The sequence below is a fragment of the Mustela nigripes genome, chromosome 10 (genome assembly GCF_022355385.1).
Source record: "Mustela nigripes isolate SB6536 chromosome 10, MUSNIG.SB6536, whole genome shotgun sequence".
Classification (NCBI taxonomy): Eukaryota; Metazoa; Chordata; class Mammalia; order Carnivora; family Mustelidae; genus Mustela; species Mustela nigripes.
The window spans coordinates 337,249-365,229 of NC_081566.1; the positions used below are offsets into that span (position 1 = coordinate 337,249).

At 38.0% G+C, this 27,981-nt stretch overlaps 1 protein-coding gene across 6 annotated transcripts in view; it reads left to right on the forward strand.

Annotated features, from left to right (window-relative positions):
- The window catches only part of DCAF6 (DDB1 and CUL4 associated factor 6), a 141,128-nt gene that overhangs the window by 42,466 nt on the left and 70,681 nt on the right, over positions 1-27,981 (forward strand). For all 6 annotated transcript variants that reach the window (XM_059412353.1, XM_059412357.1, XM_059412356.1 and 3 more), the window contains 7 exons: positions 265-450; positions 10,733-10,846; positions 11,470-11,605; positions 15,037-15,251; positions 23,625-23,718; positions 25,014-25,133; positions 27,099-27,359. In XM_059412353.1, coding sequence (XP_059268336.1) covers positions 265-450; positions 10,733-10,846; positions 11,470-11,605; positions 15,037-15,251; positions 23,625-23,718; positions 25,014-25,133; positions 27,099-27,359 — 1,126 coding nt within the window. The remainder of the gene's footprint in view (positions 1-264; positions 451-10,732; positions 10,847-11,469; positions 11,606-15,036; positions 15,252-23,624; positions 23,719-25,013; positions 25,134-27,098; positions 27,360-27,981) is intronic.

The following is a 27,981-nucleotide window of genomic DNA, read 5'->3' on the forward strand; positions in this document are numbered from 1 at the left end:
GCCCCCCCCCCCCCCCCCCCCCCCCCCCCCCCCCCCCCCCCGGCCTCTCGGCCTACTTGTGATCTCTATGTGTCAAATAAATGAATAAATAAAATCTTGAAAAAAATTATATTAGTTTGGAATCAAATGATAATTTTTTATGGAGATCATAAGAATAGTAATGAGAATTTTATTCCTAGCTATGATTGTATTAAATATGAATGTTTCTTTCTAGGAAATAATAAATTACCAAGAACTTTTTTTCTCTTTTTCTCTGTGTTTTAGGTTTTGACAACAATTCGTTCAGGGCACCGAGCAAATATATTTAGTGCAAAGTTCTTACCATGCACAAATGATAAGCAGATTGTGTCCTGCTCTGGGGATGGAGTAATATTTTATACTAATGTTGAGCAAGATGCAGAAACCAACAGACAATGCCAATTTACGTGCCATTATGGAACTACCTATGAGGTACAGTATTACTGTGTGTTTTATGTGTCTGTGTGTTTATGTAAGTACGTATGTGTAGATTTGTGTAATTAACACTCATGCGTATGTAGGCAGAGAAATTACTGACAGACTAGATTTCAGTAAAGTACTTGAGAAAGTGACCATGATAGGCTTGTGAGTAAAGTTAAATAAAATCTAATAGTAACAGGATTTGTAATTGCAAACAGTTGTCAGCCTTTAAAAATACTTCAGGTACTGTGCTACAAGCTTATGTACTAGACTTCAACCTCTTAAACACTTTATCACCATCTTCTATAAAGTCATTCATTGCATCCTTATCAAATGTTCCTGTGGCAGAAAGAACACTACTAGTCCACCAGGCGAAAGAATCAGATTCCTAAAGGACATTAATAAGCTCAACCCCTAGTTGAATTCAGTGAGGTGCAATGAATTTAAGACTCAATCATACTATGTAACTTCGTTGAAAAATTGCTTATCCTTCAGAATGCTCTTTCAAAATCTTTTCATGGTATTTCTTTGCATCAAATCATCCTTAACCTGGTATATCTTTGTCCATGGTTTGAATTTCATTTCTCTGGTAACCTCGTGTTTTGGTGTGTAACAGCAAATAGCTGCATTTTATTTTCTCATCTGTTTTCACAGTTTTTGCTTTGAACTGGAGATTTTAGTCCATTTATATTTATTGTGAGTAGTGATATATTTGGATCTATTTGTTTATCTTACTATTTTCTGTTTGTTTTTTTTTTGTAATTTTCTTTATATATTTCCCCTTGTCTTTTGCCTTCCTTTAAAATTGCCTGAGGATTTTGCTATTTGTCTGTTTTATTTCTGCTACTTGCAGGGAGGATAGACATTCATATTTTAGAAGAATAATTAACAAAGCCTAATCAATAAGTACCTTTGCCCTTCTGAGTAAAGCACCTTAGGACATTACAATGTCTTCATCCCTTGTCCAATTGTATATGCTTATATTGTTCCTTATATTGTTCTGAGTTTATATATTTTCTCTCATAAATGAAATATTATCATTGCCTCATTAGTATTTCTTTAGATTTACCTACATTTTTTTTAAAATTTAATTTATTTATTTGACAGAGATCACAAGTAGGCAGAGAGGCAGGCAGAGAGAGAGGAGGAAGCAGGCTCCCTGCTGAGCAGAGAGCCCGATGCGGGACTCGATCCCAGGACCCTGAAATCACGACCTGAGCCGAAGGCAGAGGCTTTAACCCACTGAGCCACCCAGGCGCCCGAGATTTACCTACATTTTTGCCAGTACCTTTGGCTCTTCCACCACAGACTGCCTGTACAGGGTCATTGTGTACCTAAAGTATGTTCTTTCTGGTTCCTTTAGTGACAGTTTGGTAATAGAAACAATTTTCATTTCCTATTATCCTTTCCTTTCTTTTAATTTAATTTATTTATTTGACAGAGAGAGACACAGCAAGAGAGGGAACAGAAGCAGGGGGAGTGGGAGAAGGAGAAGCAGGCTCCCTGCCGAGCAGGGAGCCCGCTTCCTCCTCTCTCTCTCTGCTGCCTCTCTGCCTACTTGTGATCTCTTTCTGTCAAATAAATAAATAAAATCTTAAAAAAAAAAAGAGCCACCCAGGCGCCCCTCCTATTCTTTTCTTTTCTTCATTCCTTTCTTCCCTTTCATATCTTTCCAGAAAATGAAGAATTTTAGACCAGTTCGTCAAAGGTTGTTTTGCTGGATATTTGCTGGGTGTCTAGTATGGCACTTTATTTTGGGTGATGTTCCTGTGTTCTCACTTTATTGTTGAAGTTGAGAACTCAGTCATCAGTCTAACTGTGGTTTCTTTACAGTTAATCTGTCTCTCTTGGCTGCTTTTAACTGTATTTTTCTTTGCTGTTTTTTTTCCTTCATATCACCACAGTGTGGGTAGGTTTGAGTTTCCTTTTTATTTGTCATACTTGGAATTTATTGACGTTTTTGGTCTGAGAAATTGGCATTTTGAAAAAATGTGGAAAGTTTGCAGTCTTTGGTTATTCTCTAGCTTCTTTGATTCTTTTTCTCCTGGAATTCTGATTAGAATTTGACCTTATTCCATCTGTTATTAAACTTTGGTTTTTTAAATTGAAGTACAAAGCACAGGAAAAGTACATAAATCCTAAGCATATAGCTTAGTACATTATCACAAAGTAAATCTTTTCATGTAACAGCTATCTAGATCAAGAAGTACAAAACATTAAGTATCCCAGAAGCCCCCTCATTCTGAGTTCTGATAATTTGTGAAATTCACCCACGCTGGGTACAACTATAATTCGTTCCTTTTCATTGCTGGATAGCATTCCCTTGTGTGAGTGCACCACGGCGGATCGCTCTCTTTTACTGTTGATGAAAGTGTTAAATTTGATTTCCCATTTGGAGAACATTCCTTTACATGAGTCTAAGTACCTAAATGCATTCACTTCATTGGGTACATACTGGAAGTAAACTTAATGGTCACAGGACACGTGCTTGTTTATTTTAGAGAGATGCTACCAAATAATTTTCCAAAGTAATTGTAACAGCTTATATTCCTGCCAGTAGTATGTAAGAGTTCCTGTTACTGCTCATCGCTGCCAACGATTGGTACTGTTAGTCTCTTCATTTTGGCAGCTTACGCAGCGTCATCTTACGGTTTCAGACGCCTTCCCTGTCGCTGCTGTTGTGCCTCTCCTCGTAGCAGTGTCTGGTGGTTATTTGGGTTTATTCTTTGTCAGGTGCCTATTCAGATGTCTTTCCTAAGTTTTCCATTGGTCTTGTCATCTTGTTTCATTTTTGACTTAAAGGAATTTCTTAATCTCTTCTGCATATGAACCTATCTTTTCCTACTCTGTGGTTATATTTTCACTTTCCTAATGGTGTCTTTGGGTGAACAGATGTTTTAACATTGTCTAATATATTGGTCTTTTTCTTTATTATTAGGGCTTTCTGTATCCTGGTCAAAATAATTTTTCCTGTCTTGAGATTATGGAGATGCTCTGTTTTCTCTTTTCAAAAGTTTATTGTTTTGTCTTTGCATTTAGATCTTATAATTCACCTGGATTTGATTTTTGTGATAGGATGAAATGGGAGTAAACTTTTTTTTCTCCATATGGATTTTTGTGATTAAGTCAAAATCCCAAGTAGAGTACAGAGGCATCCTCTATAGGGATATTTTAACAGTATATACCCATTTGTTAAAGGTGTTTTTTATTCAATACATACACACTGTAGTTGGAACAGAATATTTTTTCAAAGCTGAAACTATATCCTCTGAACAGTTCTGCTATTTCCTCTTCCCCCCTCCCCTTGCAACCTCCATTTTACCTTGTTTCTGAGTTTGATTATTTTGGATACCTCATGGAGTATTTGTATTTTTGTGACTGGTTTATTTTAGTTAGCATAATGTCCTCAAGGTTTATCCATGTCAATCTGTGACAGAATTTGCTGCTTTTCCAAAGCGTAATACTCTCCCATTGTATGTAGATATGCCATACAGTCTGTTACTTGTCAGTGGACATTTGGGTTATTTCTACCTCTTGGTTGTTGTGAGTAATGCTGGAATCCTGTTTTAAATTTTTTGGTTGTATATACCCAGAAGTGGGTTTACTAGATCATGTGATAATTCTGTTTTTAATTTTTAAAAAAGATATGTTTGTTTTAGAGAGGGAGAGCATGAGCAGAGGGGGGAGACGCAGAGGGGAAGGGACAGAATTTCAACCAGACTTCCTGCCAAGCTTGGAACCTGACGCAGGGCTTGATCCCATGACCCTGAGATCATAGCCCAAGCTGCAGTCAAGAGTTGGACATTCCACTGACTGAGCCACCCAGGTGACCCCTATTTTTTATTTTTTGAGGATCCTCTATACTGTTTCCCACAGTGGCTGTTCTGTTTTACATTCCCGACAGCAGTGCATTAAGGGTTCCAGTTTTTCCACATTCTTGTCAACACTTGTTATTTTCTTTTTTTTTTTCCCAAGATGACCATTTTAATGAGTGTGAGGAGATATCTCATTGTGGTTTTGATTTATATTTCCTTAATGATTAGGGATGTTAAATACCTCTTTTTGTGCTTGTTGGTCATTTGTATATCTTCTTTGGAGAAATGTCTGTTGAAGTCCTTTGCTCATTTTTAATGGGATTGCTTTTCTGTTCTCGTTGAGTTGAAGGGGTTCTTTATATATCTCAGGTATTAATTCCTTATCGATACAGAGTTTGTGTGTTCTCCACCCCATAGATTTGTTGAAGATAGCTATTGCAAATGAGATTGTTTTCTTAATTTCTTTTCAGATTGTTCATTGGTTGTGTATAGAAAAACCTGTGTTGATTTTTTAACCTGCAGCTTTGCTCTATTCATTTATTAGTTCGAACAGCATTTTGTATTGGGATTTTTAGCATTTTCTACATATAAGATCATATCATCTACAAACAAATGATTTTGCCTTTTCCTTTCTAATTTCAATGCTTTTTTTTCCCTTGCCTGATTCCTCTAGAACTTCAGTACTGTATTGAATAGACATGATAAGAGTGGGCATTCATGCCTTGTTCCTGGTATTAATGAATAAACTTTCAGTGTTTCACCATTGAATATAATGTTAACTGTGAGATTCCATATATGTGGTCTTTATTAGCTTGAGGTGATTTCCTTCCATTCCTAGTTTGTTGAGAGTTCTTAGGGTTAGGAGTATTGAACTGTGTCAATGCTTTTTCGGCATCAGTTTTTTGTTGTTATATTTTAAAGATTTTATTTATTTATTTGACAGAGAGAGAGAGATCACAAGTAGGCAGAGAGGCAGGCAGAGAGAGAGGGGAGGAAGCAGGTTCCCGGCTGAGCAGAGAGCCTGATGCGGGGCTCAATCCCAGGACCCTGAGATCATGACCTGAGCTGAAGACAGAGGCTTAACCTGAGCCACCCAGGCGCCCCTTCAGCATCAGTTTTGACAATCATACGGTTTTTGTTCTTCATTATGACATGTTTTGGAGTTTTTTTGGTATGTTGTTGAGTATTCATCAGAGGCATAGTTTTGTGTTCTTTTAGTATCTTTGGTTTTGCCATCAGGATGAAGTTGTCTTCATAGAATGAATTTGGAAGTGTTCCTGTTTCTTCAGTGTTCTGGAAGGGTTTGGGAAGATTTGGTGTTAATTTTTTAAATGTAGCTAAAGTTCCCTAGTGACGCCATCTGGTTCTGGGCTTTTTTTGGTTGGGATGTGTTTGATTACTGATTCAGTCTCCTTATTAGTTATAAGTTTGTTTAGACTGTTTATTTCTGGGAGCCTGGGGGGCTCAATTGATTGGTTAAGCATCTGCCTTCAGCTCAGGTCATGATCCCAGGGTACTGGGATCAAGGTCCATATTAGGCTCCTTGCTCAATGGGGAGCCTACTTCTCCTTCTACCTCTGCCTGCTGTTCCCCCTGCTTGTGCTCTCTCTCTCTCTGTCAAATAAATAAAATCTTTTAAAAATTTTGTTTTATTTCTTCATGTTTTAGTTTTGGTATGTTGTATGTTTCTAGAAATGTATCCATTTCTTCTAGGTTTTTCCATGTGTTGTATAATTATTAGTACAAGTCTCTCTCTCTCTCTCTTTTTAGATTATTTATTTATTTGTTTGACAGACCAAGATCACAAGTAGGCGGAGAGGCAGGCGGGGGGGGGGGGAGCAGGCTCCCCACCGAGTGGAGAGCCTGATGAGGGGCTCGATCCCAGGACCCTGGGATCATGACCTGAGCCGAAGGCAGAGGCTTTAATCCACTGAGCCACCTAGGTGCCCCCATACAAGTCTGTTAAGGTGCTTTTTATTTCTGTGGCATAATTAGTAATATCTCCTCTTATCTCTTTCATTTCTGGCTTTTGTGAATCTTTTTTTTTTTTTTTTTTTTTCTTATTAGTCTAGGTAAGAGTTTGTCAATATTGAAGATATTTTTAAGAAACCAGCTTAGTTTCATTGATATGTTTTCTGTCTTCCATTTCCTTTATTTCTGCTTTAGTCTGTTACATCCTTCCTCTTCTAACTTGGGGTTTCATTTGTTGCTCTTCTGTTAGTTCTTTGAAGTGTATAAAGTTAGATTATTGATTTGAGATATTTTTTCTTTCTTTCTTTTTCTTTTCTTTCTTTTTTTTTTTTTTTTACTATTTTATTTGTTTATTTGACAGAGAGAGAGATCACAAGTAGACAGAGCAGCAGGTAGAGAGAGGGGGGGATGCAGGCTCCCCACCAAGCAGAGAGCCCAATGCAGGGCCCGATCCCAGGACCCCGAGACCGTGACCAGAGCTGAAGGCAGAGACTCAACCCACTGAGCCACCCAGAAGCCCTCATCTTTTTTTGTTTTTTTCCTAATGTAGGTGTTTACTGCTGTATACTTCCCACTTGGTAAGGTACTGTTTACATTGAAAGTAGTTACTAATAGGGAAGTACTTACTATTGATTGCCATTTTACTTTTATTTTCAGTACATCTTATACTGATTTTGGCACTCTTGTTTTTATGTTTCATCCTCCATCCCAGCACCCTGGGATCATAACCTGAGCCGAAGGCAGGTGCTTAACGAACTGAGCAGCCAGGTGCCCCTGTCTTTGACTTTTGACAGGTTGTCTGTAGTGTGTCTGAGTGTGGACCTCTTTGGGTTCAGCCTATTTAGAGTCCTTTTGAGCTTTCTGAGCGTGGATATCCATTTTCTTTGGGAAGATTTAGGAAGTTTTCTGCCATTATTTTTTCAAACAAGTGCTCTGCCCCTTTTTTTTCTCCATCTGAAACTTCCATATATTTTGCTTCCATATATATTACCTGTTTTGTCCTGTAAGTCCCTTAAGGTCTTCTTCACTTCTGCATTCTTCCTTTTTGTTCCTCTGACATGGTAATTCCAAAAGAGTTGTCTTCAAGTTTGCTGATTTTTCTTTCTGCTTGATCAAGCCTGATGTTGATTTCCTCTAGTGAGTTTTTAAAGTAATTATTATATTCTTCAGTCCCCAAATTTCCATTTGGTTCTTTTTTCCAGTTTTTTTGGTCATCGGTGATACTCTCTTTTTGTTCATGTGTCGTTTTCCTAGTTTCATTTAGTTGTTTGTGTTCTCTTGAAGTGCATTGAACTTCTTTAGGATAATTAATTTGTAAATTCTTAGGTAATTCATGCATCTTATTAGAGTCAGTTTCTGAATGTGCCTTGGTATTTTGTTGTTACGATTTTTGTTCTAACTGGTTTTAGGCATTTTCATAAATGCTTTTTGACTTCAGTTTATTTATTTTTTTGAGGGAGAGAGTGCACGAGTAGGGTTGGGGAGGGCGATGGAGGGGCATAGGGAGGAGAGGGAATCCCAAGCAGGCTCCATGCTTAGCGTGGAACGTGCCTTGGGGCTCCATCTCACAACCCTGGAGTCATGACCTGATCCAAAATCAAGAGTCCACCGTTTAACCAACTGAGCTATGCAGGTGCCCGAAAGCTCTTTGAATTTATATTGTTATTAAAAGTCAGTGTTTTTGTAGGAGAGTGAGTTGAGGCTTTCTGTTCTGCAATCTTGCTCATATCACTCTTTCCATATGGATTTTACCCACCATCTTAAAATACTGGTTTTATTCCCCCATTGCTATTCAGCATGCCATTAACTGTAAATTAAGAGTTTCTATATGCATAGATCATTTCTGTACTCTATTTTGCACCATTGGTCTATTGGTATAGACCAAATATTGGTATATTTGTACCTTTTTAAGTACCAAATTGTTTTAATTGCCATAGCTTTGAAATGACTCTTTGTGTCTAATAGAGTACATTTTCTTGTTTCTACTACAAGAACATTTTGACTTCTTGATTTTTTGTGTTTCAGTATAACTTTTTAAAGCAGCATTTAGTTTCCAACAAAAAGTTTGCTGAAGGTTGGATTGTGATTATACTGAATTTAAAGATAAATTTAGGGCAAACTAATATCTTAAAATTATTGTATATTCCAGTGAATGGGGATGATATATTTTTGTAACTATTAAGATTTTAATTTCTCTCACTAAAATATTTTATAATTTTTAGTGTGGCATTACAGTACAATTTTCCTTAAATTTTTTAAAGTATTTGATACTTTGGTACTGTTGTAAATGTTATCTTTTTAAGTATTTTAGTTTTTAAATGTTACTGGTATAAAAAATACAATCGACTTTATAATATTTTAAAACTAGTTGTCTTTTTATTCACTAATTGGTAATCATAATTCAACTATAGATTCTTTTGGATTTTCTGTCTACACAGTCATATCTTTTTTACATTATGACATTTTTCATTCTTTTATTTTCAAACCATATATCTTTTGCTTCTTTTTCTTGACTTATTACACTGGTTGGTACCTCAGTTATCTTTAAATGAAATGTTGATAGCATTGATTTAAAAAGAATACAATGTGGTAAGTTTTGACAATTTATTGTCCCTTGAAATCATTTGCATAGTCAAGGTAATGGATATATCCATTATATCCAAGAATTTCCTTATTCCCATTTTTATTCCCTCTCTTTTGTCTCTCCACATCCTTGGGAATGACTGATCTTTCAGTTACTGTGGATTCGTTTCTATTCTTTTTTGAAGAATTATATATGAATGAGATTATGTAATCAAACCATATGTATTCTTCCTTTGGTCTGATTTTTTTCACTTAGGATAATACTCATGTTTGAGATTCATTCATGTTGTTAAGAGTATCAGTAATTAACTTCTTATTTCTGAGTTATATTCCTTTTTAAAGATCTATCACAGTTTCTTTATATTTCATTTTTGGATGGGCATTTGGGTTCTAGTTTTGGGCTGTTATAAATACAGCCGTTTTGTGTATTTGTACAAATGTCTTTGTATGGATTTGTACTTTCATTTATCTTTGGTAGTCATCTAGTAATGGAATGACTGAGTTATATTAGAAGTAGAAGTTTAACTTTTTAAGAAACTGCCGAACTGTTCCAGAGTGGTTGTATCATTTTATATTTCTGTGAGCAGTGCCCGACTGTTCCAGTTGTTCTGCATCCTTTTAACACTTGCTGTGGTCAGTCTTGTATTTTAGACATCCTAGTAGATACAGAGTGGAATCTCTCATGTTATTAACTTTTATTTCCCAATTATCTAATGATGTTGAGCATACCTTTCATGTGCTTATCATTTTTATGTATTTGGTGAATTGTCTGTTCAAATCTTCTCCCCATTGTTTTAGTGGTATATTCATTTCTCATTATTGAGTTTTGAGGGATTTTCAAGATATGTTTTGGATATTTTTCAGGTATGTGATTTATAATTTTTTCCTCCAAGTCAGCAGTTTTGTCTTCTCATTTTCTTAACATTGTCCTTCCAAAAGAAGCTCTAAATTTTCAGGAAGCCCATTTTACCAAAGTTCTTTGTTTTTATGGGCCAATGTTATATCTAAAAATCTTTTTTTATCCAAGAGTCACAAAGATTTTTTCCTAGAAGTTTTATATTTATGTTTTATACTTAGATCAATGATCCCTGTTTTTTTTTTTTAAAGAAAGTATGAAATATTGCTTGAGGTTCATTATTTTGCCTGTGGGTATCCAATTTTCTGACACTGTTCTTTCTCCACCGAGTTTTCATTGCACCATTATCATAAATCATTTGGCCATATGTATTTTCATCTATTTTTGATCAGTACCTATTCTCTTCCAATGATTTATTATTAAGCCTCCATCACACTATGTTAATTTCTGTAGTTATAGTAACTCTTAAAGCCAGGAGTATAAGTCCTTTGTTCTTCTTTTGCAACATTACTTAAGGTATTTTAGGTCTTTTGTGTTTCCACAGGAATTTGATAATCAAATTGTAATTTGTGCTGAAAATCCTGCTGGAATTTATTTCAAATCTATATATCAGTTTAGGGAGAAGTGATGATATTAAATTTCTCAGTCAGTGAACACAGTTTATCTCCTGTTATTTAGGACTTTAATTTTATTCAGTAATGTTTTATAATTTTCATTGTTATGTGTCTTTTATGTCCTTAAGCATTTAATATTTTTCATGTTATTATAAATGTTATTATTTTTAAATTTTCAGTTTCTAATGGTTTTGTTGCCATAGTATAGACATACCATTGATTTTCATATATTGACCTTGTATCCTGCAGCTCTTCTAAATTTACTTATTCTAATACTTATTTTTTAAAAAATTAATTACATAAGATTTTCTGTTTAGATGATCAGATCGTCTATAAATATGAAAACAATTTTACTTCTTTATTTTTTCCTTAATTTTTAAGTAATAGTAGTATCTTTCAAAGACATTTGTGTAAATGTTTAATAACATTACCTGTACTTTGATTTCCATCTACAGATTATGACTGTGCCCAATGACCCATATACTTTCCTCTCTTGTGGTGAAGATGGAACTGTTCGGTGGTTTGATACACGTATCAAAACTAGCTGCACAAAAGAAGATTGCAAAGATGTAAGAATCAAATTTTTATATAAATGACCCAAAAAATTAAGATAAAAATTAAAATTGGACATTAAGTATCTCTGGGTTATAAGATTATGGGTGAATTTGATTGTATTAAATTTTGTTGATCTAGTGTAATTACTCTGTGTTTTAGTCTTATATTTGGGAATAATTTTTATTTTGTCTCTTCAGAATGCAATTTGCATTACTCATGTATTGTTTGTTTTTTCAACCACGAATTAAATATATATTTCATATTTTGGTTGTTTCATAAGGTAAATGTACAATATTGTATTAGAAGTCAGTATTAGAGTTGTGTAGGAAACTGCAAAGAAAAAAAGAATTTGCCTCAGAGTAATAAACTCCCGAGAAGGAATATTGACTGAGTATATTTATTTTGGCTTCACAGAAGCCGATTTTTTTGGAAAACTGAAAGAAATCTGAAAAATAAAGAAAACCATGTTGTTTTTCCTTCTCATTATCAAACCGAGTTAGGATTTCTGAGAATGGTTATTTTCTTCTAGTTAAAAGGAAAATGTTTTACATGTTAAAATATTTCACAGTTTTAAATCTTTAGAGTAGCCTCTCTACAGCAGTACTGTGTGTGACTGGTGGTGTACAATCTTTCTTAGGATATTCTAATTAACTGCCGACGCGCTGCCACATCTGTCGCTATTTGCCCGCCGACACCGTATTACCTTGCTGTCGGCTGTTCAGATAGCTCAGTACGGATATATGATCGGCGAATGCTGGGCACAAGAGCCACAGGTAAAAAGCTGTATATTAGAGAAAATATAAGATTCTGTCAGCTCAAAGAATAAATCTTTATGACATATTTGCAATTTTAAGGTTTCATTAGTTTCTTAAAATTCATTAAATACAATGTGTTTAAGCAATATGGATTATTAGAAAGAACGACATTTTACTAGAGCGCCTGGGGGGCTCACCCAGTTAAGCATCGGACTTTTTTTTTAAAGGACAGAGAGAGTCCTTTTTTTTTAAAGGACTTATCAGGACAGAGAGAGAGAGACAGTACAGGCGGGGCAAGCAGCAGAGAAAGGGAGAAGACGACTCCCCGATGACCATGGAGCCTGAAGTGGGACTTGATCCCAGGACCCTGGGATCATGACCTGATCCAAAGGCAAGATGCTTAACCAGCAGAGCCACCCAGGTGTCCCAAGCATCTGACTCGATTTCAGCTCAGGTCTTGATCTCAAGGTCATGAGTTCAAGCCCCACACTGGTCTCCATACTGGGCATGGAGCATACATGCATACATATATATGTACATAAAAATGGCATTTTATGAAGTTTTTATGACCCTATCCAGGTGATACTTCTGCAGTTTATCACTTTAAAAAATTTTAACAGTTGATGTATTAATTTCCTAGAGCTGTCATAACAAATTACCACCCATTTCTGGGGGTTAGATGTCTAAAATCAAGGTGTTAAAGGTTTTCTGTCAATGGCACTCAGGAAGACTCTTGCATGCTTCTGTCCTAGCTTGTGGTGATTGCTGACAACTTTAGCTTTTATTTATTTATTATTATTTTTAAAAAGGCTGATTTTTTTTTTTTCTTAAAGATTTTATTTATTTATTTGACACAGAGAGATCACAAGTAGGCAGAGAGGCAGGCAGAGAGAGAGGGGAAGCAGGCTCCCTGCTGAGCAGAGAGCCCGATGCAGGACTCGATCCCAGGACCCTGAGATCATGACCTGAGCTGAAGGCAGAGGCTTAACCCACTGAACCACCCAGGCATCCCTAAAAAGATTGATTGATTGATTGATTGATTAGTGAGAGAGAGCACAGAGGGAGAGTGTGAGGGAGACATCAACTCTTTCCACACTGATCAGAGAGCCCAACGTAAGACTCGATCCCAGGACCTTGAGATCAGGGCCCAAGCCAAAGGCGGACACCCAACCAACTTGAGCCACCCAGGCACCCCCAATTTTAACTTTTTTTTTTTTTTAAGATTTTATTTATTTATCAGAGAGAGAGAGGGGGAGAGAGCGAGCACAGGCAGACAGAATGGCAGGCAGAGGCAGAGGGAGAAGCAGGCCCCCTGCTGAGCAAGGAGCCCGACGTGGGACTCAATCCCAGGACGCTGGGATCATGACCTGAGCCGAAGGCAGCTGCTTAACCAACTGAGCCACCCAGGCGTCCCCAATTTTAACTTTTAAATGTTTCCTTTCACTCTCTGCTTCCACATGTACATGCTATCCTCTCCTGTGTTGTATCTGAATCCGCATTTTTCTCTTATTAGGACACCCGTCATATTGGATCTAGGGCCCACCCTAATGCAATATGACCTCATGACATCTGCAAAGACCTTATTTCCAAATATTCCAGAATCATTCTGAGTGCTAGATGGACATGAATTTGTGGGGGAACACTATCAGCCCAGAACACTTGGCTCTCCTCATTTCTCTTTGTGGTAGAGAGGAGAGTTAGGGAAGAATAGTGGGTACGTGGCACCTGTTCACGCCCAGTTTAAGCCCTGTTAAGTACTGTTGCTGCTGCTGCTGCAGCCCTGAAGTTGAATCTTTCTTAAACTCCTCATTTGCTTCTCATTCCATTGTGGAATGAAACTGCCTCTGGAATATTCCATTTAAAGCCAGCTTATTAGTGTTTTCTTATAAGGGAAGGCCAGGATTATATACCCACACACCCAGCAAATACACCTACATCTGTATATTTTCACATACTTTATATTGCTAAAAATAAAAGTGGTGTTGGCCAGAAACTAACAGTCTTAATCTCAGTGTCAGTTTATATCCAGTAAAAATTGACTCAGGGTACCGAAATGAGAAGACTAGGTTGGGGGTGCCTGGGTGGCTCAGTTGGTCATCGACTCTTGGTTTCAGTTCATTTCATGATCTCAGGGACGTGAGATTGAGCCCTGAGTTGGGCTCCGTGCTGGGCATGGAGACTCTCTCTCTCCCTCTCCCCTCTCCCCTGCCCCCAATCGTGTGCACATTCTCTTAAAAAAAAAAAAGATTAAAAAGGAAGAGTAGGTGGTTTTTGGGGATGGGGTTGGTTTGTTTTTTGGAACTGTGGTTGAGAAATCTTACCTATTTGGATATGCACTTTTAGGGGAAACAGTAGTAATATAAGGTGGAATTCTAGGCTAAATTAATATTTTTCAACAGTGGGACACAACTGACATTTTGGGTAGGACAAGACCTTGTGCAGTAGGTCTCCTTATACAGTTTTGTGGGACTCTTAGAATTTAACATTCCCAGACCTCAGGGGGCACAAAATGCCAGTTGGACCCCTCCCTATCATATCATATTATATTATATTGATGACTGCCAAAATTAAAGCTGGAATACTGCCCCTACTCTGTCATTTTAAAAGAGGAAAATTTCATGACAATCAAAAATCTTTTAAAAAGCATAGGGCTGAGGGGCGCCTGCGTAGCTCAGTCGTTAAGCCTCTGCCTTTGGCTCAGGTCATGGTCTCCGGGTCCTGGGATCGAGCCCCGCATAGGGCTCTCTGCTCAGCAGGGAGCCTGCTTCTCCCAACCCCCGCCCCGCCTGCCTCTCTGCTTACTTGTGATCTCTCTTTCTGTCAAATAAATAAATAAAATCTAAAAAAACAAAAAAGACATAGGGGTGCGTGGCTGGCTTAGTCGGAAGAGCATGTACCTCTTGATCTCAGGGTCATGAATTTGAGCCCCACGTTGACTATAGAGGTTACTAAGAAAAATAAATAAATAAACTAAAAGAACTTTTTCTAACCTAAAGCAAAAGGTAAATAATTTTAAAGGGAAAATGCACGATTTTATCTAGTATGCTAGTAATAAATATAAGCTCACCTATTTATATTGTAAAAATTATATTATCTTCATTGGAGGAAAATTTTTGGAAGGTGATTTAGTGTAACCTATAATCACAAATAATTTTAATTGATTAAATAACTTGTATTTCAAATAAAACATTTATGTAATCTATAAAATATTTATATAATCTGTGTAATTCCAGTCACTCGGGAAATTTTTTTTGAAGCTACGTAACCTTCATACTATATTCTTTATTATTTTGTTATAAAATTAGGCTATTAAGAAAAGAGCCTTTCCTAGAAATAGAATATGATAGTTTGGATTTTATATTGCTACATTAAATCACATATCTCATAATTCGGATTTTTTAAAATGTTTTTCTTAAAAAATGTATACAACTTCCTGTTTTTTTATTTAGGGAATTATGCAGGTCGAGGAACTACTGGAATGGTTGCCCGTTTTATCCCTTCCCATCTTAATAATAAGTCCTGCAGGGTGACATCGCTGTGTTACAGTGAAGATGGCAGAGAGATTCTTGTTAGTTACTCTTCAGATTACATATATCTTTTTGACCCGAAAGATGATACAGCGCGAGAACTTAAGACTCCTTCTGCGGAAGAAAGAAGAGAAGAGGTAAGATTGTTCAAAGCCGTGTTCTTCATTCCGTTCAGAAACATGAATTTAGTGACTCCTGGGACTTGAAGGGCTTCAAAAAATAGAATTGATTTTCAAGGTATTTATAGTCTAGGTTTTGTAGAAGGGCAGAAGTATACATGAAAGGGGCTAATCATTAAGGATAAAGCTCTAGAAGAAAGTCTTGTGAAATATTTTTAAAGAGAAAATATTTAATAGCAAAATGTTTTTCTAATTTTATGGTGGCACAGCAGCGAGCAAGAAATATCAGTAGTTCTAACAGTCGTATAAAAAACAATTAAAACAATAAAAGCTGGATGTTGAAACTCAAAATGAGACTAAATGTTTATGTTTATACACCAATAGGCGTTTTGTTACCATTTACTATTCAGATGTGGACAGTGATCCCCTTCTCTGTCATAGTTAAGAACTAGTAACATACCTCCCTAAGTGCATTTTACAAAATACATGTAAATAAGTGAGAAAAAGTTAAGTTAAAGTACACATATGCACACATAACACACAATGGTGAGAGGAGGGAATTGTTGTCCATATATGAATAGTAAATGGTAATAGGTAAAATCCTGTTGGTGAGCATAAACATTTAGTCTAACTGAAGTTTATATATTGCATTTTCTAATTATTATATATAGATCTATATACTAGAAAACTAGGCAACTCTGAAATAGTGAACCATTGGGGTACCTTGCAGGTTCAGTCAGAGGAGCATGTGACTCTTGATTTTGAAGTTGTGGGTTCAAGTCCCACACTGGGTATAGAGATTACTTAAAAATACAATTTTAAGGGACGCCTGGGTGGCTCAGTTGGTTAAGCAGCTGCCTTCGGCTCAGGTCATGATCCCAGCGTCCTGGGATCGAGTCCCGCATCCGGCTCCTTGCTCTGCAGGGAGCCTGCTTCTCCCTCTGACTCTGCCTTCCACTCTGTCTGCCTATGCTCGCTCTCGCTTGCTCTCTCTCTGACAAATAAATAAATAAAATCTTTAAAAAAAAAATACAATTTTAAAAAAATAAAATAGCAAACCATCTTCTTATTTATAAAAGGCAAAAACCAGAAATAATATACCTTGAAGTATGCAGCAATAGAAAAATGTTTGTTGTAACCCATTTAGCTTCTTTCTCCAATATATTTTTCACTTTTTTTTTTCCCTCCAATGTCCTGTGTTTAATCACTACTGTTTGGCTTGTAAATGTTTTTGAAATTAACTGTTGCTTTACTATTATTAGTGACTTTTTGGTATTGGACCAACTCCTACTAGTGAACATATTTTAAAGGTAGTAAAGAAGAAAATTTTCTGATTCTTGTGATACACAAAACTCTATCCGGTTGTTATAATTGCAGATTAGTCTGTAATATTAGGGAAAAATCAGGACATCTTTATAAATATTCTTGGAATTTTAAATTTTCCGGTGTATTTAAGTGAATTAGAAAATTGACAAAGAAAATGGGATGCTGGCTAATGAAGGCTATTTTTGAGTTTATTGGTTTTATTGAAAATGAGACCTGCTGTTGCATTTTGTTGCTGCTGTGTAATTCCTCTTGAGACCTGTGCTCCAGTGAACGTACAGTCCAGCTTTCTGACTCTTACATAATGAAAGCTGGAAGTGCAGAAATGTTTTAAGTGGGCCAGCCAGCTTTTGTACCATAGAATACTGAGCCAAAATATGTTTGCATAATCAGAGTGAATGAGGCTGAGTCATGAACACTTGGTTTTCTGAACATGGTTTTCTTGGTATTCTTTGCTGAATCAACTAAATTAAGAAAAATAATTCTGAAAAAGTATTACAATTATAAAAATAAATCATGCTTAGTATAATAAACTAAGAAATTCACAGGTATATATAGAAGAAGAAATTAGTTGTCAGTATCCTTAAGCTTACCACCTTTTCTTCAGTGTCTCATGCTAAAAATCCTTGACAGTAGTGTTCAGACACACTCAACTCACCAGATATTTATTGAATATCTACTTTACTAGGTCCTGTAGAAATTTAAGAAACTCAAGGATGACGTTGACAAAGACATTGCCTCTCACTCAGGAATTTACAGTTTAGTGGAAATAAAGATATAAAAACATGAATATGTAAAACTTAATTGAATTATAGAGCAAAGGAAGGAATAATGTATTTTGATTGGAGATGTAATAATGATTGAAAAGGATTTTAAAATTTGAATCAATGTTTCACACAATGATTTTTTCTTATGTTTTGATGCTTGTTCCCTTCACCAAATTAAGGAAATTCTCTGTTTTAATTTGCAGTGATACACCTCTGCCCTTCTCTCTTTCTTCTCTTTCTGGGATCCCAATTATTGTTTTGTCTTATGTTATCACTTCTCTCTCGCATTCTCCCCTTGTGGTCCAGCAGTTGTTTGTATGTCTTTTGCTCAGCTTCTTTATTCTCCATCATTTGGTCTTCTGTATCACTAATTCTCTCTTCTGCCTCATTCATCCTAGCAGTAAGAGCCTTCCTTTTTTATTGTACCTCATTAATAGCTTTTTTTCTTTCAACTTGGTTAGATTTTAGTCCTTTTTATCTCCAGAAAGGGGTTTTATTTCTCCAGAAAGTGATTCTCTAATATCTTCCATGCTTTTTTTGAGCCCAGCTAGCACCTTGATAATTGTTATTCTGAACTCTAGTTCTGACATATTACTAATGTCTGTATTGATTAGGTCCCTACCTGTCAGTACTGCCTCTTCTTTTTTTTTTTTTTTTTTTTTTGGTGGTGAGTTTTTCCACCTTGTCATTTTATCCAGATAAGAGTAGGTGAATGACAGGGGCGCCTGGATGGCTCAGTGGGTTAAGCCTCTGCCTTCGACTCAGGTCATCATCTCAGCTCCTGGGATCGAGCCCCGCATCAGGCTCTCTGGTCAGCGGGGAGCCCATTTCCCCCCTCTCTCTCTGACTGGCCTTCTGCCTACTTGTGATCTCTGTCAAATAAATAAATAAAATCATTAAAAAAGGGGGGGGGGATACATGAATGAGAGAACAAAATACTAAAAGGGTAGGAATGACCCCAGAAAAATATACACGAAGCAAATCAGAAGTGACCCAAAACCAGTGGGGGTTGGGGGGAAGGTAGAGGGGGAACAAAAGGAAAAAATATATATATATGACTGATAAATAGAGCCACACACTTGATTTTGGATGTATTTTGGTCTGTTAGAATAAACTACCTCCCAAAATTTTAAAGAAAGAAAAACTTATATATATACAAAATAAGGGTAAACATGATAAAGGGATAGAGTATAACTGTAAAGGTGAATATTTAAAAAGATACTAAAAAAGGAATTGATAAGTTGTTTGAAAAAAGAAAAAAAAGGAAAGAATGTGATCAGGCTGGAGATTAGAACTAAGCCATACACTTGATTTAGGGTATGTTTTGATCATTTAGAAGAAACTATCCCAAAATTCTACAGAAAAAAAGACTAGATGTATACAAAAAATAAGGTAATACAATGAAGGGAGACCTTATGACTATTACAACGAAAATTACATAAGATTTTTAAGAAAAGGCATTGTTCAGATAAAATAGTTTAAAACGTTAAAGCAGGAAAGAGGAATAATTTTATAAGGTAGAATGAGAAAAAATAAAATTGAAAAAATTTAACTTTGAAAGAATATAGGATCATGGGGAAAAAAACTCATGAATTCCATGTGTTGCCTTCCCCTACTTCTGGAGTTCCGCAATCTCATTGATTGGTGAACTTGTTTTGGCTGGATGTTCTTGCTGATCTTCTTGGGGAGGGGCCTGTTGCTGTGATTCTCAAATGATTTTGCTTGAGGCAGAATTGTATAGCCCCTGCCAGGGGCTGGGCTAAGCAATCTGCCTCGGTTCGCACTTGGAACTTGTGTTCCCTGAACACTTCCAGTGTGGTAGCCACCCAGTCTCTGGCTCGGAGGAGCCAAGAGCTCAGGGCCCCGCTCCTCATTGCTCTCTCAGAGAACAATCAGTCAGTGCCTCCCATCTCCCTGGTCTCCGGCCGTGCTCTGAGTTCCCCCAGCCTGTAACAGAGCATTTGTCACTGGTGCATGGCCCCGTTTGGAGTCTCCAAACCCAGCAGATTCCTGCTCTGTGTTCCTGGGATGCTCCTACCAGAGAAAGGACGGGGTCTCCCCAGGTCTGTCACTTATGGGGTCCCTGCTGAAAGAGCAGTGGTCCGAATGTGCCTCAGATCATGGCTTAAGGTCACCCTGAGCTGAGGACCGATGCCTTGGCTCCGTCTCTGCAGCCAGTTTCCCCGCTCCGACACCTGGGAGATCTGCCGCACTCGGACACCCCCTGATCCTTTTGTGACCCTGTGGGTCCTGAGACAACACTGTACTCATGTGGGCTCCACCCCCCACTTAGCCTCTGGGGCGACGTCCATCAGTGGAGCAGACTTCTTCTAAAGGTCCCGATTTTGTTTTCGGCTGCTCCAGCCTCTCCGGGAGCCGGCCCTTCCCCCTGCGGTTTATGTTCCTGTGGCTTCGGATTCTCTTCCCCACATGTCCTACCTTCTGGAAGGTGGTTGATTTTCTGTTCCTAGAATTGCTGCTGTTCTTCTCTTCGATCTCCGGCTGTGCTTGTTGGTGTTCGGAATGGTTTGATAACTGTCTAGCTGATCTCCTGGCACCTGATGATATCTTGGTCTCCTACTCCGACATATTGCTGCAAAACCTTTTTTCTTAATTCTTAATCCTGTAATAATTTCTCTTTCATTTTTTTCCCTTCTTTAGTATTTTTTTGTACTCAATTTTCGTAAATTTCTCATTGCCTTTATTTTTGTATTCCTTTTTTCTTTTTGTTGTCTTTGCTGTCTTTTCCTCTAATTAATCTATTTGACATTTTCTGTACCTGCCCCACTCCAGTCATGGACTACTTTGTTGAATCCAGTTTCTCATTTTCTCCTGACCCCATGGTTTGTGCCGAAACTACATATCCCAGATCTGTAGTACTACTTCCCATTCCGACTGTCATTACTAGCCTGATCCAAGACCTCACTCCCTTTCCTACATTACTGTAGTCGCTTTTAACCAGCTCCCCTACTTGTCCTTTAGCTACGTAGTGGCCCATTAATCCTTTAAAACCAAGTCAAGTTATGCTACTCTGATCAGTGCTCCCAGGTGGCTCTCCATCTCCTCAAAGCAAAATGAAGGTCCTGTCAGTGGCTTCAAGTGCTTATGTCCCGCAATTCGGTGACTTCTGCTGTTCTGTCAGCACTCTACTCGCTGCAGCTGCCTCTGCTGACTTATTCAGGCAGCTGAAGCATGTGTCTTCCTTATAGCATCTGTGTTTACTGCACTTGAAATGGTCTTCCTGTACATCTGGATTTTATTTTCTCTTAGCTATTTTTAGATATTTGCCCTTGTCCATTCTCAGCGAGGCCCTGCTTAACCACCATGTTTAAAGTCACAGCCTTTAACGGCCTGGTAATGCCCAACTCCTTTGTCTACTTAAATTTTTTCCCCATAACACTTTACACTTTCTTTGTGTGTTTTACTTTTTTATCACGTATTATTCACCTACTCTACTAGTTAATAAACTGTGACATTGGGGTTTTTGTATGATTTACCCATTGATCTTTTCCTAATGCCTGGAGTAGTGCCTGTCACATAGAAGGTGCTCAGAAGAGTCTTTCTTGAATGACTGAATTAGTGCTTGTAGCATTTTCAGTATTCTTTTTTTTAAAGATTTTACTGATTTATTTGATAGACAGAGATCACAAGTAGGCAGAGAGAGAGAGAGAGAGGAGGAAGCAGGCTCCCAGCTAAGCAGAGAGCCCGATGCGGGGCTCAATCCCAGGACCCTGGGATCATGACCTGAGCCGAAGGCAGAGGCTTTAGCCCACTGAGCCACCCAGGTGCCCCCATTTTCATTATTCTTGAGTAGGTTATTTTCCTTGTCTCAAAATCTCAAAGTTGTAACTGTTTTTAACTTGAAGATCTCGTTCCAGAAATAATTGTTGAGGTTATGACACTAGCTATTTGCTTGTATAATATACAGTTCCTCTCTGAAAACTACGGAGCAGAGTCCTTCTCTATTCTAAATATAGTTCACATACAGAGTGAGGCCCTCTGGTTCTGGAGATGATTATCTGTGTAAGATTTTGGCCAGTTGCCACACGAGGCTTCCTCTAGTCTTCTGATTGCTCCCAGTCACACTTGTGGCTTCCTGTGCACATTTGCTATTCTCTGTTGCTTCTAGCCATACTTATATACTTGGGGAATTTGTGAGGGTTTTTTACCCTCTCTCTTCTTTCCTGAGGATGTAGACCCCCCCCCCCCCCCCCCCCGTCTTGCTGCTTAGTATGGTTTCCAGGAGAAAACAAAATTCGCAGCTGAGCTGTCTCTAAGTTTCTATCAAAATCTGCTTAATTGTGAGGGAAAAGAAAATCAATGAATGTTATGTTAAAAAATAAAAATAAAGGGAGTGATCCACAAAATGAGGGAAAGTGTTTATGCATCATATATTTGATTTACGATTTAGAATCTAGTAACCAAAATATATCAAAACCACAGTGTGGTACCACTTTGCACTTACTAGGTTGGCTAAAATTTTTTTAAAAAGTCAGTAACAGTGTTGATAAGGACGTGGAATAACTGGTGCTTTCACACATTGCTGATAGTAGTGTAAAATGGTGCAGCTGCTTTGAAAAACAGTTTGGCAATTCCTCAAAAGTTAAATATAGAGTTATCACAAGATCCAGCAATTCCATTTCTAAATACATACTGAAGAGAACTGGAAACATATGTCCCCATAAAAACTTGCACATATGTTCATAGCAGTATTAGGAACAGCAGCCAAAAAGTAGAAACAACTCAGTACTCATAGCGTGTTGAATGAATAAACAAAAAAATGGTATATCCAAATAATAGGATATTATTGAGCCATTAAAAGAAATGAAATACTGATACATGCTGCAACATGGATGAACTTTGAAAATATTACAGCATGTGAAGGAAGCGGGATAGAAGGGGCCGCATACTTAGATGAGTTGTCCAGAAGAGGCACATCGCTAGAGACAGCAAGTCCACGAGTGGTTGCCAGGAGCCGAGCGGTGGGAGAAGGGGAGAGCCGCTGCTTCAGCTGTTGGATTTCTCTTTGGGTGATGCAGATGTTCTGGAATTAGAGGCGGTGCAAGTGGTCGCACAGCTTTGTGCATATGCGTCAGTGACTTACATACTTTAGAAGGGTGACTGTTCTGGTGTATGTGTCATCTCAATAAAAAATGTTAAAAATGCAAAACATACAGAGAATAATCAAGAGTGTCAAGTGCCATAGGCCTCAAAAGAAGTAGGCTGTGAAGGGCTCTCTGTGAATTGGAGATTGACCGTTGATCATTGTTTCCCTGATTGGTGAGCTTCATAGTCCCTGGTTGGTGAGGTTGGCGAGAATGAATGCGCTGGAGGGATGGGATCATGGGGCGACTGAGCGAGCTGAGGGAGGAGGGTGGAGAAAGGCGGACTGAATAGCAGGCTTCTTTTCACGCAGCTTGACAAGAAAGCTTTAGAAGATGTGGGAAGAGTGAGCTCAATAGTAGTATAAAATGGAGATGTTCTTTTTGTTCAGAACGGTACGAAACCGTCAGCATGTCTTAAGGAAGAAGTGAGAAAGGAAATGGACGTAGTTGTGGGAGAGTCCTTGTCGGAGCAAGGTGCCTGAGTGCTTGAAGGAATGAAATGAAAAGCGCAGTGGAGAGATTAAGCGTAAACAAGATAAATGATTCATCTTCTAAGAAAGGTCCGAAGGAATTAGGAAGTTGTAGACTGGCAATACGTTTGTAGCATGCAGCTGAAGAGCTTAGTGTCATTTCTACAGGACTGACTTTATTTTCTCTGAACTAAGAGGAAGAGTTATTAGCCAAGAATGAGGGGAAAATGTAGAGACCCCGAGGTGAGTAGTGAAGGATTGCAGTAGATAGGGGGACATGGGAGTAAACCGTTAATAATACAGACAACTAGACAAAAGGAAGATATTCTCCAGGGCCAACTCTAGAAGTGACTATAGACAATAGTGATAATTCCTGTTGTCATGTGTGTAGGCTCCTTACCTAGACTGTGTGTGTCATTGTAATAGAGAACTCCTCAAGCTCCTTTTGGTTAAATAACTTTCCTGTGGTCAATTGTAAAGAGATTCGGTTGGAATTAGAAGTCACATACACTGATTCCAAAGTTACATTCAGACTCCTGAGGGTGAAGATGTTCGGGTTAGGCTGCACCACCAGTAGATGCCATCGCTGTAAGAGCTGTCTGTTGTATTTTGACCTGGGATCTGTTCTGCATACTCAGTAGAGACAGCAAGGACATGGAAAGAGTCTGTTAGACTTAAAAGCCTGCTTTAAGACTTGAGCAAATGCATTTTCTCTTTACCTTTTAGCTACGACAGCCTCCAGTGAAGCGTTTGAGACTTCGTGGGGATTGGTCAGATACTGGACCTCGAGCGAGGCCTGAGAGTGAACGAGAACGAGATGGTACATGCACTTTGCTCAGCCTTTTCTAATTCGAAATTTCAAAAAATTAATCTTTTAACAACTTCTTTTTTTCTTTTTGGCTATTATAAGTAATGCTAAAACAAACATCCTTGTACATATATCTTAACATACTTGTGCAAGTGTATCTGAGGATGATTTCCTAAAAGTGGAATGAGTACTGGGTCACAGGCTGGCGCATTTAGTTTGATAGCTATCAAATTACCCTCCAGAATAAATGCACTGTTTTACATTCCTACCGGAAGGATAGGGATGCCCATTGCCATATAAAACTTTGGATATCATCAGACTTCTGAAACTTTGCCTATTAGACAAAAAGAAAAATGAAAACTCTTTAATTTCCAACTCAAGAGTTTTATAATAGATAAGAATTTATTTTTTCTTTCATCAGGTGCCTTTGACAAGCATAAGAAATTACTTTGGGAGCTTTAAGATGGTACACTTTTAAAATAAATTAATCTGTATATTTTAATAATTGGTCTATAGCCAAAATCTTACTTTAACTGACTTCTGAATTCTTTTAAGATCAAAAGCATATTCTCTAGTATATTATACTTGGTATCATCTTATATATTTAAATATAAAGAAACATTATATAAAGGCAATAAAGTATAAAATTAAATTTTCACAGAAAATCCAAGAACAGATGATTTGCATTTTAAATTATATGATTGTAGCTTAGAATTGTTAGATTTGGTGTCATGCTTAATTTGGTAATTCCCTTAAGGGAAAATTCATATATTTGAAGGAGGAAAGGACTAAAGGGAAGAGATAAATGCAATACTTTTGGGTTCTGTTAATTTCAGAACCCAAATGGTTCTATATAAATGGTTCTATTACTGTGTTCACCACACTGGAATACGCTTCCAGTGTGGTGAAAATAAATGGAGTTTAAGGAAGTCCAAGTGAGAGGGCAAACGTTTCTTTTAATCGGTTCAGTTTACAATTCATGCGCCCTTCCTAGCTGCGTGTTGGTGGAGTAAGGATGTGGGCTGGGGTGGGGGTGGGCGGTATGGCGGTACCGAGAGTAGACTCAGGAGATGTAAACCCTGTCCTTGAGGAGCTCAGAATTCAGATGGAGCCTCACTTCCACAAACATGTACTGTGAAATGTGCCAGTAGTGCTAACAGATTTATATACACTCACAGAATTTAGTTAGGCAGTTTGATTCCTTTTGTAAAAATGTTCTCATTAAAGACCTTACAATCTGGGTTTTTGCATTATTGAAAGAAGCTGACTTCCTACTGAATTCACTGATAAGACCTGTATTGTTCTAGGTGAGCAAAGTCCCAACGTGTCACTGATGCAGAGAATGTCTGACATGCTGTCGAGGTGGTTTGAAGAAGCAAGTGAAGTTGCACAGAGCAACGGAGGACGAGGACGGTCTCGGCCACGAGGTAGTCTTTCCTGCGACGGCCGGGAGCTGGCGAAGGCGGTTTCGTTGATGTCATTCGGTTTATACGCTTTGTATCTGTGGTAGTCATAGGTTCTTAACTGTATTGTGCCGAGCTGTAGAGGACCAAGGGTCTTGGGTATAATTTGTCCTTCACATACCAGGAGACCTGGCCCTTATTCTTTGCTTTTCTGAAGCAAAGTAAGAAATTCTGATATTTCCTTTCTGTATTGCATTTTTTTTTTTAAAGATTTTATTTATTTATTCGACAGAGAGAGATCACAAGTAGGCAGAGAGAGAGGAGGAAGCAGGCTCCCTGCTGAGCAGAAAGCCTGATACGGGGCTCGATCCCAGGACCCTGGGATCATGACCTGAGCCGAAGGCAGCGGCTTAACCCACTGAGCCACCCAGGCGCCCTGTATTGCATTTTTGTATGCATTCTGAGAGTGGAAATACATAAAACTCTGTGGATGAGAAGTTCTATATAATGGAATAGTTTCTCCTTTATCTTACTTAGGCATTGGTTATTAGTTGCTGTTTCTAGTTGTTAGCTGACCTATTTTCATATCTTGGTTCACTACTTTGTAGTTTGGGGTCTTGGGCAAGTTACTTATCTGTCAAAATGAGGAGTGTGGGGCGCCTGGCTGGCTCAGTGGGTTAAGCTGCTGCCTTCGGCTCAGGTCATGATCTCAGGGTCCTGGGATCGAGTCCCGCATTGGGCTCTCTGCTCGGCAGGGAGCCTGCTTCTCTCTCTCTCTCTCTCTCTCTCTCTGCCTGCCTCTCCATCTACTTGTGATTTCTCTCTGTCAAATAAATACATAAAATCTTTAAAAAAAAAAAAAAAATGAGGAGTGTAAAAGTTAGCTCCCTATTGTCTTAAAACCCCAAAATTTTAAAATTAAATAGAATTTTTCTATAAATGATTCTTATTAACTCCTGATTTCAGTTAACTTTATAAAAAAATTCCTTGACTGTGGATTTGCCTAAGAGTTACTGAATTTGTGCTTAAATTTAAAACAAGAAACAATTAAGTCATGATAATTAAAAGAGAAAACTTCATATTCTCTGGTAGTTGCATCTTGTGAGACATGAGTTGGGTTAGTCCATTCCATATTTCTTTTAGAAACATCTAGACTTGAGGGGAAACAGTAATTGTTTACAGACTATTCCTAATTATTCCTTTGCAGATAGCACGAAGCCTAGCATAAGGCATAGAAACTCAAGCCTTTTTAAATCATGGCTGCATCATGTTAGTTTAGTGGTTAACACATTATTGCTAATGAAGCAGGAATCAGGAACTTAATCCTATTCTGACCTATTTGTAACTTTACTCTTCCCAATAAAATTTTTCTCAAATATTTACCAAAGAAGACATTATGTTGTAGAATGGAAACATATCAATAAAGTTCATTCTCCTGGACCCCAGGTGGCTCGGTTGGTTTAGCGTCTGACTCTTGATAACGGCTCAGGCATGGACCTCAGGGTCATGTAGGGCTCTGTGCTTGGCGTGGAGCCTGCTGGAGATCTTTGTCGGCCCTCCTGCCTCCAGTGTTGTGCGTGCTCTCTTCTTCTGGAATAAGGAAATAAGCAGACAAACAAAATCCATTCTCCTTTTAGCCGGTCATTAAATTAGAAACATCATCTTCAAATTAAAGGGACTAGATGTTATTTGTAGGCATTTCACAACCTATTATTTAGCTTTGTCTAAATGAAGGTACCGTATTGATCTTGAAAGACTGATTATTTTAACAAAAATGTTCTGTACATAGATTTTATCTCTCTTGATTAGCCTATTTGGTCAGAGGGATCAAACCTTCCCTGGGTGCTTTTAATATCCTGGAATTACGTATTTCTGTGTGTGTACAGGCATGTACAGCTGCACATGAACTTCTTGAATATATCTCCTTCGAGTAACTGGCTTTGGAAAGCAGTTAGTATTTGAATCTGCACTAATGTGTGTGTTTTGAAGGTGGAACGAGCCAGTCGGATGTATCTGCTCTTCCTACGGCCCGGTCAAGCGCTGGTTTGGAAGTGGGGGAAAGTGCGATGGAAGTAGATCCTTCGGCTGGCCAGTCGCTTGAGCCTTCCACGTCCCCTGCAGTGTCCGCGCAGGCTCACCTGACGCCCTCCTCTACAGAAAGCCCTCCTCCTGCTTCCTTGCTGTCTTCCCCAGACCGTGAGCACAGGCAGCCTGTGGAGGCCTCTGGACGCCGCACGCATCATCAGTCTGGTGAGGACGCACTCTTTCCGTGGGCTTCGCCTGATGATTTCTGACAGTGAATACCTCTTTGTGGGCTGGTTTGAAAGATACTAAATCACATGAACTTGTTCTTGCCGGAATAAATCAGAATGACGCGTACTATGCCGTGAACATGTAACTTAAAGACAAACTTCAGGTGTGCCTAACTTGCATGAATTTAACAAATACCAGAATCTTCAGTTTACCTAAGACAATTCTTTAAAAAATATAGGTACCAGCAGATAGTGTTTTGACATAGCTTCATGTGTTTGACTTAAAGATTACTTTTATAAGTCATTATAGATTAAGATGTTTTTCTAGACTTACTCGGCTGTATCTCTGTTATCAGTTCCTCTCTTTTATAGTTTTTATTATTTTTCTTTACATCATAAAATACATTAAATACATTCCTTATGGTACATTTGATAACATGTCTTGTCAATAACGTATACCATTTACCAAAAGATTTATTTCTCCTATATTTACATGAAAAATTATTTTAACAAGTCCTTGTCTTCTTGGAACTTGTTATTAGTGAAAAAAAAATCAATCCCTAAATTCTGTTAAAATACTGTTGTCCTCTCAGTGTTAAAACTCCTCATGTTCCAACTCC